Source organism: Typopeltis vanoorti, chromosome 22, assembly GCF_054136105.1.
Source record: "Typopeltis vanoorti isolate ZY-2024b chromosome 22, IOZ_Tvanoo_1.0, whole genome shotgun sequence".
Taxonomy (NCBI): Eukaryota; Metazoa; Arthropoda; class Arachnida; order Uropygi; family Thelyphonidae; genus Typopeltis; species Typopeltis vanoorti.
In genome coordinates, this window is record NC_143570.1 from 49,779,911 (window position 1) to 49,798,533 (window position 18,623).

Genomic DNA, 18,623 nt, shown 5'->3' on the forward strand with positions numbered 1-18,623 from the left:
TTATAAAAGATTGGTGTTTGCTCTCTGGATCAGTGTTTGTGAATTATCTGGTAATTATCCCACAAATTCATCGTTCTATAGGTTTCCAGCGTTTCATAGTTGGGAATCACATAAAAAAGGCAATTCGAATTACGTGTCTGGGTACCAGAATGGAATACCAAGTAAAGTGTGTGTGCGTGCGTGTGAAGACACAGTTTTAGGGGAAGAACTCGACTGTTATATCGCAAAAAGCAATATAAAATAAAGAGGATTAGAGTATAACAAGAAGGCAAGAGAATCGTGTGAACTACCTTCAGCAAAACCTCTATACCCTCAACAAAAAAGAGGCTCGACTAAGTAGTGAAGTTTAGTTGCATCTTCCCAAATGTAAGAATAGCATTATGGTTTAGTTGGACGGATTTTAAATGTATGGGCAGCTATGTAATGGATGGTGGTCTTGAGTAGAAAAGGACGCTAAGAAAGTTATGGGAGATATAACAATCACGAGCCAAAAACCCTAAAGAAGATTCATGAACATTACGTACCCAAATGTATTTGTGATAATCTATTTTTTATTAAAGTTTAATGATTTTTATATTCTTATGTGATCTGACAACTTCTGCATATTAAGAAAAAAAATCCAAAAAGATATTAACTGTTTGTATAGTTTAAACCTAGAGTTGTTCTGCGAAGCTTAATCTCAGAGAAAGGGATGTACTCCATTTGGAGTCGTAATAAACTCGACTGGTGAAATTACATATTTAGTGCACATGGGGTACTAACAATGGTGAGCTATAGAAATTTTAACAAAGGGCTCGCATCGTCGAGCTAAGAAAAGCCGTATTTCACACAAAAACTTTTATTGATACAGCTTATGTACAAATGCCAATCAAAAAGTATGAAGGCACAATCTGTAAAGGCTATCATTTTTAAACCAATATTTGATTATCTAAACATGAAATGTTTGCACACAATTCATCTGTGTTAATTTATCTTATATAAGAAAAAAAAATTTTTACTATCAAAATATAATAAGAATAAAATCTTTTATAATCGCACATATGAAATGGTCCGTATTTTTTGTAAACAAAATAAATTTCTTTTGTTTGAGATAGAAGTTTTTATGACAAACAATCTATAAATAATAAATAAATATTATCTAAACACAATAATATCGAAGTACGTTATATTTCTCTTTTGTTTTTATTCTTCAAATGATAACCAATCAAGGGACATTATTTTATAGTCCTATTTATTTATATGTGATTACCAAAAGTGAATTCTTATTTGTAAAATGGTAGTAACAGTTACTATAATATTTTATTTAATAAAATCACTTTGTTAGGTTGCGTATGAGTCTGTCGCTTAATATATTTCACAAAATTATGTTGTTTTTTTCGCGAAAAAAGAAAGTAAACAAGAATAACATGGGGCTCGCAAAATTTGAGAAAAATTTAACAAAAGGCTCGGGCGAGCCCCTAATAGCTCACCACCGGGTACTAATACACAGATTTTCCGTTATTTCTGGGATAAGCTAAATTAATTCAAATATCCAGTTATAATTACACACCCAGTATAACAGCAGTGAAACTATCCAAACGGGACCAGTAGATGCGCGGGTTGGTTAATCAGACAACAGATATTTTCGATTATTATGTGTACACAGTAGTACGTTGTTTGTACTAAAGTGGATTACAAAATAGGATAATCAAATCAAAATCACAACTAGGACAGGCTTGCCACTGAAGTTGAATAGGAAAAACAAAACAAATAATGTAGGTTAAAGAGATTGTTGATTTCATTTTGAATGCTGCACTGTGTTTATTAAAATGAATTCTGATCCCATCTACAAATTGTTCAACGTATACGTAGTCTATTATAACAAAATATATTTTGACGAATTTTAGCTTTATTCCCGGATTAATTCAAATCTGAATTCGTTAAAGCTTAATATGCAATCTTGTTAGTTATTACAAACTTCATATTTCAACTAACGTTATTTTTTTTATACTTATCTTGTCTCATTCTAAAGAATAGAAGATAACTGACTTCAGTTATCTTCTATTCTAAAGATAATAGAATAGAATAAAAGGTACAGATCAGGATCCCCTGATCAGTACCTTTCTTTTGTCTTGATTTTCCAAATGTCTAACACAATTCAAATTTGAAAATTCAAAGATATAAATTATCGAATTTAAGGAAAACATTGCAGACGAATGCTCTTAATTCAATCGAACAGAATTAATCTCAAGAATCGCAAATAAAGTACGGAGGGGGAAAGAGACAGTTAAATGCTCTTTTGGCTGTCCTAATCCAAAATGACATCAAACTATTAATCACAAGTAGGACATTCTCGCCACTGAACTTGAACAGAAAAAACAGAACAGCAAAAAAGTTAAACTGTAACTTTTAATGAAGAATTCGATCATTAATTCTACGGGAACTGATAGCCCAGATGTCTTGAAACTTTGTTGCTTAGTGAGATTCCCATTGGAATTGAAAAAAAAGGGAGGGGGGGGGAACCCTGATCTGTACCTTTCTTTTGTCTTGATTTTCCAAATGTCCACCAAGGGAGAGATTGGGGTTTAATTCCTTAGAAGAAGTGCACTTCATGGAGACTTTATTACGTGTAGGTTTTAACACTGTTCGCAGTAGAAGTAAATATTTCAATGCCTTGTAAGAAATTCAGAAAATAAAATTTGTGTTCACTTATTTTTCCAATTACATAATACATGATTGGAATATTCAACACTTAAAAAAGGTCTCTCTCGATACTAGTATGAAATAAATGATTGCTCTGCTCGATCCTAACAGATAGCTAAGATTCATAACGTTACATGAATAAAATTTTAAGTTTTGTATGACCACACCTTACTACAATCTCTGTCCAGTAATTCGTGTTCATTGGAGTAGGTAAATATGAATGAGCAACTAGAGTGGAAGCAATTAAATGTTTATCAATGTCCAATTGGGTAAATGTCGTTGTTTTCAATTGTTAAAAACATCCTTTGTTGTAACAATTACAAAAAACTGGAAATACCGTTGTAAACCAAGATATCAGCTGCAATAACGGCATTCACCTGAAGGGGAAGAAAACTTAATTTTCTCCTCCTTTCAACCGTCGAGATGCATGAATACTATGTTCATAGTGGATAGATTTAATTAGATTTGTTATTAAAATACTCAAACCGTTAAGAGATTAATACATCAAGAAGCGTAAATAATGATTCGATTCATTTCGCAGTTCTAAATTATGATTATTTATTATTATTAGGTAATAGTTCAGGGAGTCTAAAGACTCATCAAGAGAGGGTCCTATTCTAAAACTCTGTCTCCACCAACAAAATGTAACTACGTTATCTACCCCCTTCCACCCTAGTAATTTCGCAGACAATCACAAACTTTCATGCCCCCGGCGGGATTCGAGCCCACGGCCTTTTGGCTGAAGAGCGGATATGCCAGGCCGGCATTTAAGACAGTAAAATTTGTTTAGTAGAAGTTTAAAAATATCTCTGTTTTTGATCAAAACGTTATGTTTTGCAATTTTTAAAGTATAAATATTATATAGAGGCTGAAGAACTTTTCGATCAAAAACATAGTAAAAAAACACTACATTGCAGCACTGCAAAAAGAAATTTTACTATTTAATAATAGCGCGTGGTCGCATGTGTGATATTTCAAAATATACATTTTAAAATGATACAATTCGCTACTTTTGATAAATTAAATTTCTGAAGCAAGCAGTTGAAAATATAGCATAGTCACTGTCAGGTAGGAGTTGCATTTTTATGTATTTTTCTACTGTATAAAATGCGGGACTATTTGACACTCGAACCACTGTGTCGGCAGGCTGCAATTTCTGCAGGCTTTCACAGCTGCACTAGGTGACTTCATGTTTATACAAGCAAGCGATGACCTTTAACGACCCTTTAACTGGTGAGGTGCACTCTTTAACTCGGGGATACTGTCAATTTCCGCTGTCTATCTCTCTTTTCTCCTCCACAACTCCCTATTCGCCCTGTCATGACTTCTGTCACTTCGGCCAAGTGAACTTGCACTCAACACTGTCGCACTAACTAGGATCTCTTTCGCCCATTTTTTATGTGTTGCTTGAGGTATGTTAACAAGGTAAGGAACCTCCTGTATATGTATGCGTGGTGTGGTGTCTTTCCCTTAAAGTCTGACGTGTTCTGAACTGACACACAAACTCGATGGCGGCTCTTCATGTATAAGAAACTGGCACTTGCTTGAAGAAAGATGCTCAGTGGACAAACGTTAGTGAACTTCTCCCACCCCTCCAACTTTCTCAGATCGAGGGATTGTAAATAAGTTCTTATCTACAGGTTGTTTCATTATAGAGAACAAGAGAGAGGAATTTCCTTCCATTTTTAGACGTTGAAGTAAGCAGATGCGAAAGAGAGTTAGATGGGTAAAGAATAAGAAGTAATGCTTGTATTGAATGCATTTAAATTCTCATAGAAGAAGTGTATGCAAGTCGGCATTTGAATTCGGCGCAGAAAACGGAACAGAATAAAAAGACAGACATAAAAAGTCATTTTTGAAGCTATTACACTCAGTGGTGAGCTATAAGGGGCTCGCCCGAGCAGCCCTTTGTTAAATTTTTCTCAAATTTGCGAGCACCTTGTTCTTGTTTCCTTTTTTAGATTTTCGAAAAAAAAAATTTTTTTGAAACATATTAAGCGACAAACTCATACGGTATCCTAAAAAAATTAGTCTATTCGGCAGTATATAGATTATTTGGAATTATTGTTTCAACTCTTCTATAACGAATACGCGCCCAAGTTTGAAAATAAAATAAACGTATGCGCTATCTTTACCCTTCTCCCTTCTAGTAGCCAATCAAATGTTTTATAAAAGATTATAAAAGATTTCATTCTTATTATATTTTGATAGTTAAAAAACGTTTTTCGTATGTAAGATAAATTAACACAGTCGATTGTGTGCAAATATTTCATGTTTAGATCATGAAATATTTGTTTAAAAATGATAGCCTTTGTTAAATTAGAGATTGATTGCCCTCTCATGCTTTTTGATTGAAATTCGTACACAAACTGTATAATAAAAGTTTTTGCGTGAAATACGTCTTTTTTTTTTTTTTTTTTTTGCTCAACGATGAGCCCATTGTTAAAATTTCCATAGCTCATCACTGATTAACTCATCTTCTTCCATTCTTGATTTGCTTTCAATAGTTTGTGTTCGCATTAATCATATCGTACTTATTTGCTATCATGAGGAAGTAGTAAAGTGAGGCAATTATTTTGACCACTTCAGTGGCTTTTTTGCGGTGATATCAGCTATGGAATGAAAATAAGGGACATTTAGAAAGTTAACGGCATATCTTAAGGCACGGTGGTTAAGAGCGTAATAAAAAAAATGTATAAGGAAAGGGTGAACACTGACAATACATAGTCTCTGCTCACATGAGACAGAACATATTAAATGTTTTTTTATGTTGAAAATTACAGCATTCATATGGAAAGAATATTTATTTAAAAATGGTTACAGACACTGCTAAAACTTATAAAAATCAAGGCATTTATTAAATCAACAGAAATCGAATATTTCTGCTAAGTTTTATTCATGTGCATTCTTGTATGGAGAGACGTGTTCATTTGTACAAGTCGCCAGTAAAAATGTTGAAAGTGTCTGGGAAATCCAAGACGCATTTCGTGCAGATGTCGGAGAAAAACTGCACTTAATTTAATCCTAAAGACATGCACTTCCTCCTTATTTTAATAAGAATGTACTATTGCCTATGCTGTGCGGTGGAGTCGTCTGAGATGAGAATATGTGAAGTGTAAGCCTGATATACTTCCAATGAACAAGTGAGTTATTTCAATATGTGGCATGTAATATCTTCCGTTATGTTAAACATGAGAAGACAGAAATAGAAGAATGGATGAGATTGTTAGAAAGATGATGTTCAAGTCGCCTAATAGGAACTTGAATTATGAACTTAAGTGAATGACGTCAGAGATAAAACAGATCCTGCACAAAGTGCATAGGACACCATTCACAAAACAAAGACTTTCTAAGACACGGTGATAAACTGCAGAACCTACTCAGACTTATTGCGCAGTCTCCTTAAGAACACACCGCGCGCGCGCACACACACACACTTCCCCCACTGCTCTCATATTTACCTGGAATAAAACGAAAGAAGTATCTCGAAATTTGAATTAAGAAAAGACGATTACTGATTGTACTAGACAGACCAAGCATCGTTCAACTGGTTAAATTAAATGCAACTTCACCAATTACTTGTTACTGGATTCGTGTCTTCAAGGCGAACCAATAAACAGAAGTTGTGGATACATCGCACCACTCTTACAAAGAAGCCATTATTATATAACCATAATTAAAGAATGTATAAGAGTTTAAAAGTGCTTAATAGGAAATTACTTAAATATTCAATGATTTCCGTCTCATTCAACACGATATCGAAAAGGGTACTATTTTTTCTCGAAAAGCAGTCGTCATACGAAAATGTGCATTAAATGAAGCTCATACTTGTCATATAATTTTATAATTAGGCCATTAAAACTTAGGTCAGCGTCTCAAACGTTCTTATGTATGACTTCTGCGTACACCACCCTTGAACGGGATTAAATCCCAACTACTGTAGTCAAATCGCCTTACCTTCTTATTGTAATAATAATCTGTATGTGCATATCTGCTATCTGTTTGCACTTAACGCCCTCTGCCAGAAATTTTTCTCGGGAGCAGTCTGACAACTGCGGTAATGACCAATTCTGAAGGTTGTCCAAGGGAGTGGCTTGCGTTTAGAAGTCCACTCTAAAACACAAACCCGTAGCGTAGTCTATGACTACGCTACGGGCGAAAAGTGAGTGAAGGAACGTTCACTTCAAGTGACGCCGACAGGCTAAGAAGACTTGAATCGAAAATAAATGGTTCGTCTCAGAGTGGACGTTCCTTCACTCACTCTTCGCCCGTAGCGTAATTTGATTACTAATATCTCGCACAAATTTTTATTTTATTAAAAAAAGAAGATCACGCAGCACATTATTCTTAAGAGCATCCATCACCCTTGCATGAATTTATAAATTAATAATCTGAAGTAATGTAATGAGTTGTTGAAAGGGTAGATAAGCACAAAAATCCATTTACATCTTGTACAGAAGAAAATTAGTTTGTTGAATAAGCTTTTGTGTTGCTTCTAAATGGCAAAAATTAATGCGTCGTTATGAACGATAATTAAGCTGATTAGTACCCCTTTCACTGGAAGCGTGATTATATTATTGACCTAATATTTTAATTTATATACCCTTATGTTCACCAGCTTCTTGGAGTAATATTTTTTACTGATTATACTTGCGAAAGGTTGTAAAGCTGTAGTACACAATTATTATTACCTTGAGCGGACTAAGTATTACGTAATCATGAAATTCTGTTTTGAAGACCAAACATGGAATATTTTTTTCATGCAACTTCAAGCACTCCTCTCATTGTGAGGGGTCCTCTCATAAAATATAATTAGTGAGAAAGTATAATTAGAAATACTTTCTCTCTTGATAGCGCTGCTACTATAACCTTAATGTATGGTATGCATGCAAGTCGTACATTGACACCTAAACGCTGAGAGGTTCCTAGATGACATACATTTCTACTCTATTTTATAAGTAAAACTTATAAAAACTAATAAATAAACCGACGAACTGAAAAAGATAACTTCGAATTGGGATTTGTTAGGATTGAATATCTTTTCCAAATTTTATTTTAACCTTGAAGAAATGAACAACTTCAACTTTACCAATCAACTCACAAGACTGGGTCATTGATATACCGACTGGGAAGCCAATAATTAAAAGAGGACTAAAGGAAAAGTAAACCCTAACAGTATTACAAATATTTTAGCACAAAAAGCCAAACACAAAATTCCCACAATCACCAAAAAGGAGATCCTTCGTATTTATATGAAAAAAGGTTTACTTATGTCCTACATCTACAAGAAACTCCAATGCAGTGATTATAGACGGAATTGATGCAGCACTAACTGAAACAGGTAAAGCTCCTAACGTTGATGGGAACCTTACAGACCTCCTTACTTATTTCTTCTCCGCAATAATTAATGATGAACCGCTCCCAAAACTTTATCATGAATCACAGATAATAGCTCTGCCAAAACCTAATAAGTCAAATGAAGATCCTAATTACTACCTTACAAACTTTTTGAAAAGATTATCTTCTCTAGAATTTCTCCAAAATAGAAGCCATCTTAACAAGTGAACAGGTTGGCAGAAGCTGAGATCAGGTCCTTGCTCTCACAACTCATATAGAAGCTGGATACCAAAGGGATTTTTAAACAGTGCTTTCATAGACCTAAAATCAGCTTATAACACTATATTGAAGAAATGTTTACTGTATAAATCAGCTAAAATTACTGGGGAAAATGTTCTCCAATAGGAAAATAAAGATTCATCTGAATTCATCAAAAATCAGAACATTAATCTTACAGGATGAATTGCCACAAGGTTCTGTCTTCGTCCCAGCTTTATTCAACCTGTACACAAGCGATATCCTTCAATCAGCTAGTCGAAGCTTTATTTGTGCTGATGGCAGAGCTATCGCCACCCAAGAGAGAAGCTTCCCAAGGCCCTGAGCAAAGATCTGACCTTACTATAAGAACACTTTGAATGTTGGGGACCATCTTATAATCCCAATGAAACTGTTTTCTGTTTTTGGCTTAAATGAACTGTCAGTTTGTATGTAATTTTTCTCAATAATTTCTTGTACTCCCCCCATAAGCTAAATAACTACAATAAATATAATAAACATCTAAAATTCACTGTTGAATTCTTTCTGCTAACTAGGCAATATCTGGAGGCATTAACAGAGGGCGCCTCGATGCTGCTTTATAATGCCAAACACACGCATATTAGCATGTAGTTATAAAAGTAGAGGATAAAGGATTTCCTGTGAGAAAAGTAAAGGTATCTTGGGAGCAGTATGACTGGAACAGGAGGAAAGTCAACACGTGGTTTAATGTTAATGCTATGCTTATCATATTTTTTTCAGCATCTGCGACTCGCTTCTCGGAGCAAACAAAACAAGTCTATTTTTGGTATTATTACTAACAACAGTTTCCAAAATTGAAGAAAGGCAGAAAAAGGAAAAAATGTAATACCGGCACTACATAAAATCGTCTTTTATTATTTTTTTTTCCATTATTCAATGGAAAAAGCACAATCAATATTACGAATTATCATGCAAAGGAAATTAGGCCTCTTCCAGTGACTATTTTTTTCCCAAAAAAAATGATCAATCTTACAAAACTTTGAAATTGAAATAGATATCCAAGTTCTACAATTTTAATCGTATTAACAACTCTTCAAATTACTCCCATCTATTATTTTTATTCCTCCTTCCTGCCTTTAACAGTTCTCCTTTATCCAGCGGCCTTTCACACGGTCCGTCAATAACATTGGTGAAAACACGAACCGCGTCCGCAGAAGTTACCCCACCGTTTTGGGGTAACTTCCTCTGCGGACGCTTTTCTTGCATTAACACCTAATTCATCACACGGAACCAGAACATTATGACAGGCAAAATATGTCCAATAACCTGCTTTGAAAGTTAAGTAGGATGAAATAAATTTTTGTTTTCTATATTCTACAGTTGCTGGGATGTCCATCAGGATTTATAATACACAACGGGAACTTGAATTGCTTTGCTTATCAAACAGAATAATTTAAGTGATATTTCATTGAAGTCTTGCATTCCTTCAACGCCCACGTTCCAAAACCATGGCAACAGAAAATTGTTTAGATTTTAATGGAATGATACGGAACATTGGGGCTTGAGTTTAACTTTCTGACTTAGTTTGCTTTAGATGAAAGTGCTGACTCGATACAAATGAAACACGAAATGCATTTAGAAACTTAATTGACAAGGATTAATCCAATTCATAGGCAGACAAAAAAAATGAAATTTTTTAGGATGAATCCTAATATTTTCCCAGTAATATTTCGGATTATCTTTATAAATGTCCCTTGCATCCTATGCAGGGTTTTACTCCTAGCCTTTCACAACTGGAGGCCAAATATCGCAATGTTTTTTTCTGATTATACAACGCATACCCCTATTTTCGATAAAACATTTAATCCCATTTTTCATCCCCCCCCATATGACCAATTATTATTATTATTCGATTTTTTTACTTCCCAACACTTGATTTCAGTTACATTATGAAGCTGGGACGTCATTAATGTTCAAAATTTCAAATGTTTTCTTGACATTTTTGGAAACCGAGCTGGAAGAGATATCTTGAATACTTTATTTTTTACCAAGCAAAACAGTAAACAGTTCTTCTCACTTCTAATATGCATATTCTTCTCCTTTCTAAAGAGATATTTCGTATATACTGTTTTTATTAAAAGCGTCATTATCCACTAGACAATACACAACCAAAAACTGTGCGAGAATCCATTCCCAGTGGAACGCTTTTCCCACTTTCCGCTTCTGTCAGTTGGCACAATAAAAGAGACAAACGAGCTTGTCTCAATTTCTGTTCATGAGTTCCATGCTGTAACTACAACTTTTTTTCCCATCCAGAAAACTTGCACAGATTGATTTAACTAAGTCGCTGCACACAAAACCTCTCGTCTTATTTTTTTTCTGTAAAAGCAGCTCGAGATAAAACTATAATATATCACAACTAGCTTAAAACAAAATTATTTTTTAATGAAAAAAAAAATTGTTTCGTGTCCAAACACTAGTCGCACTTTCTGGTTGCTAAATATTGCCGCAGGTCGTGACACGTCTGTTGCAAACTGTGAAGAAAAGCTCTGATATAATTTTAGTAGAAAAACCACTCGGTATCGAAATTAGTTTAAGCCAGGAGGAATCTATTAGCATTTACAACTAAAAGTGGGTTAATCGATAACACAGGAAGTAACAGGAATTTCTCCTAATGGAAACTAGAGAACTGCAAGTAGCAAAACAAACAGAGAAGAAATAGCAGCCCCACTGTTTTGATCTCCCGATAATCTTAACTATTGGCCACTGTTTTTAACTTATACAAAACTACATGTTTTGATGGAAGGTTTGCAATCACATGGGCTTATTACACATCATTTAAAAACAGAGCACTAACGTTTGTCATTAATTTTGTTCTTCTGTGATGATCTAGAGTAGAGACATCGTCTACTATCATGTCAGTGGCATCTCCCGAATTCTTGTGCTCAACTTTTATGAAGATTTTATTTTATTAATGACACATAAGATGAACAAATAAACGACCCTGGGCCTAGAAATCGAACGCAATAACTCACATTCTTCATTAATTTCTGTTTCAAGTTACATCATCATAAACAGTATTAATACGAAAAGCGTATAGCAATAACAACTTGCATTCTTTTATATATCCAGTGAATTTCCCAAAGTTAAAACTATCAGAACAGTTGCAAAAGAAACGTAGAAAAATATAAACATATTCTCGGGAAAGCAAGATAAAAGTTATAAAATAATTATGTTCACCGATTAGAAGAATATATCAGAAGCTGCCACGCACGTTGATTAGTCTAAATACTGTAAGCCAATAAGGAAACCCAATATCAGATTTCATCTACATTCCACTGCATGACTAAACAAGTAATTAATCGGAATGTCCCACTTCTCTGGTGTATCAAAGAAGCATGCTATGGCGGTTAATTTTCCAGCGGTCCTTTGAAAGAAGGCGAAATAAATTATTAGAAGTTAATATTGTTAGTAACAGATAATGATATAATAAGGGAGTGCACATATTCCAGTAAGGATCATAGATTGTGTATGAAAGAAACCCTGGAAATGTCATGTGATTTTGGCCAATAAGAGACGCCTATTATACCTATCTTTTAAAGTAGGTAGAACACAGTCGCGTTTGTATTTACAACCGCTTATATTCACATTTCTTTTATTTTCTTTGATTCATCATCGGATTATTTTAACTCATTCAGGCCTACTATCACTTCGTATTGAACACGGCGAACAGCGACTAAACAAGTATTCCCTGTCCGTGAAGAGAGGGAAATTGCCCTAATGAAAACATTTTAAGTGAAATATTTGTAAGGAGATTGTGAAAACACCAGTGAGTAATTAGTTCTCATATTCTACTTGAAATAATGAAATGAAGTTCCCAAAAGAAAGATAAATGTGTCAAAGTAATTATTTTCTTCAAAATTATGACGCCTATTTATAAGAGGATAATTATTAATTAGATACGGATGACTGAATTTTCCCATCTTTTATTAATTTCTTTAACAATCTATCCACGCCACACTTCCTACATGACTCTAAAAAATTAATCTATGAGATTCAATACTATACAAATGGAGGGATGTTTATCTCAGCATTCCTACCACACGACAGCAATAAAACAAAATTTAAATGAAATGGGGAAGACTCACATTTAAAGTAGCACTCTTCGTTGTTTATTTAGGTTAAAACTACCTAATGCATGTTTTGATTCAGTTTTTTTGCTTAATTTAATCTTCTTTGTAATTTAGTTAAATTGCACGATAACTCAATGCTAAATATGTCATTTAGAAATCATTTATTTCTTGAATTTGTATTCAAGTGACTGAATTGGTAGTGAAAGTGAAATAGAAAATACAAACAAATAAAACAAAATACTTAAAGCTTTGCAACTAGTTTGTACGTATCAGTGGGAAACTAAGCAGTCAGAATTATTCACAAAGTCTGCTGCGTTCCATGTTCACTTTTCTTGCTGTCAAACACATGCTGGCTGCGCTTTTTAGGAACGTGCTGAGTACTAAATTGAGAAATATGTCAGCGGCTGTCAGTGATATTTCATCTTTTATTCCTAATATTGGTCAAGTATTACACAAGTATTTTTCATCTGTCTGTAAGGTTTTTTCTGTTTTGGATTTCCTTTTACACATTTACGATAGTATATAAACAGAAATGAATAATGAATACTTACTATATTACTGAAGAAATACGATGTAACGAAAGGAAGCCCATCTTCCCCTACCTAGAAAAAAGTTTGGTTTGATATTAGGAGACGAATGTAACTTATATTATGCCAGTAATCTTCTTAAATTATATTTGTTGCTAAAAATAAAATTCATTTTATCTTTTTTTAAAAAAAAATTAAATGTTTATTTTTAAAATTTAAATATGAAAAATTTTTAAATTTAAAACTACACCTTTAATGCTTTCATATATTATTAAAATAACTTATATATCAAGAAACAATTCAGATGAATGCTCGATACTTATATGGAATTACCTGAGTAATTTTATACCAATCTGCATAATTACAAGTCTATTATGAAAAATAAATAACCGATATTTTTACATTTACTGGTCAGGATAAACTACTAGAAGTCGATATAATGGAAAGAAAATTTCTTAGTAAATGAATAAAGAGTCTGTCCATTTCTAAGGCACTATCTTATTTACGTTAGATCTAGCTGTACTATTTCCTGCCACATATCGTAGATATTCTCGCACTGAAAGTAAGAGATGCATGCAATGTCGGCTTTCTGTTTATAATAGTGAAGCCGTTATCACAAGACAAATCACTTTTTATCCTCCAGGCAAATTTTCCAACATTGATTGCTTGCCATCAAGCTATACTTGAAACTGATAAAATGCTGGCATCATTTTAGGAACATTATGAAAGTCTTTAAAATATAAATAAAATATATAATATATAAAATATATATTTAAATTATAAATCTGGAGTAGCGAAGCTTCTCCATATTTATAATTTAATCTGAATCTAACGAAAGGTGTATCCTATCGCGCATTAGTACCATAGATGGACTAAGGGTCTGATAATACCGAAACTTAACTGAAAAACTTTCATCCCTCTTCAGGCCTCCAATAATTACGATACTGATATGCAGCATTAAGTATAGATTGAATTTGGCAATAGATAAGCAACTAACGTGTGAAGTGCAGTAAGCAAGAATGTATCGTAGAATGAAAAATAAGTGCAATTTTAAGATGAACAGTATTACAAAAGATTAAGATACTGGCTGAATCTTGAATGGTATATACACCACTAACCACACTGAAGATATATCAATCAAACCTTCGTGGCTTTATATGTTTAAAAATAGACAAGCAACTGCATAAGAGAAATAGATAACTGTATTGGAAAAATGGGTAGGAGACTAGTAGAATGTCTAGAAAACGTGGCTGTAGTCGACAACTGGAATCGGACCAGAAAATTCTTTCTTCCGGCAGTGTGGCGCAAAAGATGTTGGTCTCCACAGTCATTAATAAAACTATACGTTTTATTAATGACTGTGGAGACCAACTAAAGGAAACTTGGGACTGCGAGAGGTATGCTAAAATAAATATAATTAAATTAAATGACACTATATATTAACATTTTAGAAATATTACATAAAATTACACTAGGAGTAACAAATTAGAAACAAATTAACGAAGAAAAGTAATTCGTGGTAAAATTGAGAAAGTAATGTTTCTATAATATTCAATTTATTTATTTATTATTTGGTTAATGCATTTATAACAAAATGAATACTATTCAGAAAGCCGAAGATCTTCCTTGATGAGTACAAAAGCAGAAGAGTCTTAAGAACTGATTTCTATTATTTCATAATAAATTCCAAAGTACGTTACTTTAATTTGCGTATGTAAATCAGCTAAATCAAATGTCTCTATTCTGCGTTGGTAACATGCCGCCAAATACTCACTAGAGCGTGATCCTATCAAAATAGGCTCTTTACAAAATGTTTTTGAATGTGGATGTAAGAGTGTGTCTACATCGGTGGAATATTTTTTTTTCTTTGAGGAAACATGTTGCTGGAAGAAGCGTTCCTTACCTTTTTAGAGTTTCTATGAATTCCTTTACAGAATTTTAAAGTATCCCTTCTATTTAGTTTCAAATTATACAATGCCAATAAATCATGAAATAATGGAGACAAAAGACAAACGAATGACTAAACGTTAAATCTTAATGCTTCCCAGTTATATTGCAATCAGTCGGCTACTGTGATTAATGTTTCATCTACATCACGAAAATTGACGTTTCCCCCAAGATGACATGAAAAACACAACAAATAGGTTTATCCGGGCATTGAGTCAATTAAATTACCAAATTATGGCAGTTAATCCATCACTGTCACTGGGGTTTTGTTAGTTCAAGCCAAGATCGCAACTAAAATGGAAAATTCAGCATATACGTGTCATGCACTGTGCGTGATGGTCCTATTGATTTCACCGTTCATTATATGACATTTTGGTTTCTGTGATGACACTACGCTAATATGTAACAAGATATAATGAAAGACTATTTTTAAAGATATTGAATTAGCTAGTTTCTTAAGATTTCACCTTCATTTTTATTTTCGTAGTCTGTCTAGACATTCCTTTGTATATGTGTGATGATATAAATAGCAAAAAGAAATGAAATTAAAAGCAAATTATGCCAGACAGATTGACAGATGAAAGAAACATAAATAGATGACAACATAAAAGAGCAAAGGCATTTACGGTAGCAAGAAAGATTATAGCTAAGCCTGAAGGAAGAAATTAAACAAAAGTGCTGATTCGTAAGACCATCCAGGATTCGGATGGTTTTACGAATAATAAATATATTACCAGCCATAAATAAAATAATATAAGGTAATCAAAAAAACTTTTTTCTAACACCAAGTGCACAGTACTGAGCAGACAATTTATTATTTGTGTCAGGCCATCCAGAATTCGTGATTTCACATCTGTACTAAGTCGAATAATAATAATAATAACAGTGTCTTCTATATATCTCCAAATCAACTGTTTTTCTGTCTAGTGCGGAAGCGAATTTAAGTAATTATTTAAGTCAAATTCTTTGAAATCGATAAAACAAATTCTCATTCAAGTAGAAAGATTCGGTCGAATTACATTTCGCCAATTTTCTTATCTCGAATTAGAATAATCACCAAGGTGTCATTACTTCAGCACATAGTTACCGTATTCCATTAAAGTTTTGAAATCATAATGACCACCTTTCAAGAAAGACAGTGAAACTAACTACACCGCTAACAAATCGAGTGCAAAAAAGCCGAAATGCCACCGAAAAACTATTCGGTAAGAATTACTTAAGGGCAACTTTTGTAATCCTCCGAATCAGATTACAGTTTTTGCAAAGTTCATAAGTTAAATAGGAAAAAAGACGTCATGAACATTTTTTAAACAGCAAGACAATTTATTCATGCAATAAATGTATTTGAATGGAAGTTATGGTAAGATGTGATGAACTAAATTGTTGAGAGAAATCTGACTAAAAATAAGGCTACATTTTATGCTGAATTTTTTATGATTTTGAGGGCAGAACCGTTTAGTAAACATACAGAAATTAACTGAAGGCAACACATTAAATGAAAATACAAATCTTTCAGCTTCTGTTTTATTTTCCGATTTTATACTGCTTAAAATTAACTAAATGAATGTCTTCTGCTAACCAGACATTTAGGAACACTGCCACAATTCAAAGTTTCTGAAAAACTTAACGGAAAAAGAGAAAATCCAGATTCCCTGACAGTCGTATCTCAAAACACCGCGTCTTAACATATGCTTTAAAATACGAAAGTCTGAAACTTCTCTTGTGAGAGGTAATTTCATACCATTACGTTGAGTCTTGGGAGGAGCATAACCTGAGAAGTAAAAAGTGAATATCTGTAAATTTTACTCCAATAATTGACATTTAATTTCCCCTTTAGCTTGGAAAGAAGAACAACATCCTCACATTTCTGTTAGAAGATCACGCTAGTAGCAATTTGATCATTACCTTAATGTAAAGCAAATAATTATAGAAATTTGCTTTTCATTTCATTTCATTTAATCTTAAATAACTCCCATTTTCTTTATTTTTTTAAGATCCTTTGAAATGATATAAGCTTTCTTCCTGCCGCTGACAGTTACCCTTAATCCATCAGCCTCAACTCTTTCACACGGTCGGCGAAAGCATGGACGTGTTTCTCAGCATATCGAGGTCAGTTCCTCTGCAGACGTTTTACTTGCATCATCACCTAATCCATCACACATAACCAGAACATTATGACAGACAAAATATGACCACCCACAATTGTTTCGAAAAGTAACTAGGATTAAGTTTGATGAATTGCGTTTATTATTATTTTTCTAAAGTTTTCGGATGTCCTTTATGATTTATAACAAACAATGAGAATTTTATCTGCTTTCCATTTCTAATCACATAACGATTTAAGTGATATTTCAATGAATACTTACATTCCTTGCACGCCCACGTTCGAAAACCATAGCAACAGGATATTGTTTAGATTTTAATGTTGTTTATATTGAAACGTTCTAACTGGAATTTAACTTACTTTGTTTGCTTTAGCAGAGAGAGATGACTCGGCACAATTAAAACAAGAAATGCGTTTAGAAATAATTTATTAGGATTCAGTTCTTTAATAGCGAAAACTATTAAAAGTAACTTATTATTACATGTCAAAAGATAAAATATACGAAGTCTATTATGAAAATATAAATGTAGTCAAATGGAACATACTGTAAATAATGAGATATTACTGAAATGCTTAAGCACTGAAATAAATGTATTAGACAACATAATGGAGGTACTTTAAGGAATATGAAAGTGTCCGAAATTACAACAATCTGAAACACATTTTAAGTAGATAGTTCGCTTCCTCATATCTAAATTAGAATGAAACGTTAAATAAATTTTCATTATTTTTTATGCATGTCGAGATCGAAAATATGTAATACATACACCAGTGAAGCACGTGTGATTCATTGATTAAGATGACAGAAGTAATGTGAATGTTTTTTTCTTTAAGAGGTGGAAGTTGTCCATCTGAAATACAACGCGAGAGAGGTACATGGGGATTAAAATAGGATGTGTTCGTCGTTCAATTGCTTTGATGTTTAACACTGAATGGAATGTTGACAAATAATGCATTTTTGTACATTTAGAGCAATTATGGAAGCCAGTTCAGCACTGCAACAGAGTGGTTGAAGTGAGTCTTCGATAGCGAAAAGTTAGAGGGGATGACCACATACAACATAAAAATTTTTGTTGTACTCTCCTATACGCAAGGCGAGTATTCTAAAGTTTCACGGATTTGGTAAATATACACTGTAGCTGTACACGAGAAAAGTAGTTTTGAACGGAGGAGGACACCGTTTCTTTTATTGGGTGAGGGGAATTGGGGGGGGGGGGCTGAGGAGGCTTTGGATGCCAGCCCAAGAAGGCATCTCTGTGTCTAGAATCTGGCTGGATACGAAACACATGAGGGGAAGTATAGTTAAATCGTTTTATCGAGACAAAAAAAGGGTATAACTGTATTAAGTACATTCATCCTGACCTCACACTACTAAAGACTGGGAACGGAGATCAGAGGTAAAGTCACTGATCGGGGGAGATCTTAAAGCTAGGAATGTTTCAAGTTTTGTCGCATGACTAAGTGGAACGAAGTGTACCGTCATCAGTAAAACTATGGACAGGACTTCAGATTAATGAAATTCGTTAATGTGCGAGAAAGCACAGAACTCTAGAATTAGGTAGGAACATTTGAAGGCAAGAAGACGCCCGTCATTCTGTACACCCTGAGAGGGAACTGAGCACTCAAAAAAGGTGGAATAATGATTATAAGAGGGAA

The 18,623-nt window shown here is 33.6% G+C and overlaps 1 protein-coding gene and 1 long non-coding RNA gene across 7 annotated transcripts in view; one reads left to right on the forward strand and one right to left on the reverse strand.

Annotated features, from left to right (window-relative positions):
- Positions 1-18,623, forward strand: part of LOC150094407 (uncharacterized) — an 849,964-nt gene that overhangs the window by 639,013 nt on the left and 192,328 nt on the right. The window lies entirely within an intron of this gene.
- The window catches only part of LOC150094409 (uncharacterized), a 53,959-nt gene that overhangs the window by 29,986 nt on the left and 5,350 nt on the right, over positions 1-18,623 (reverse strand). Inside the window, exon 2 of the mRNA XM_090412465.1 lies at positions 12,941-12,991. Coding sequence (XP_090268591.1) covers positions 12,941-12,981 — 41 coding nt within the window. The 5' untranslated portion in view covers positions 12,982-12,991. The remainder of the gene's footprint in view (positions 1-12,940; positions 12,992-18,623) is intronic.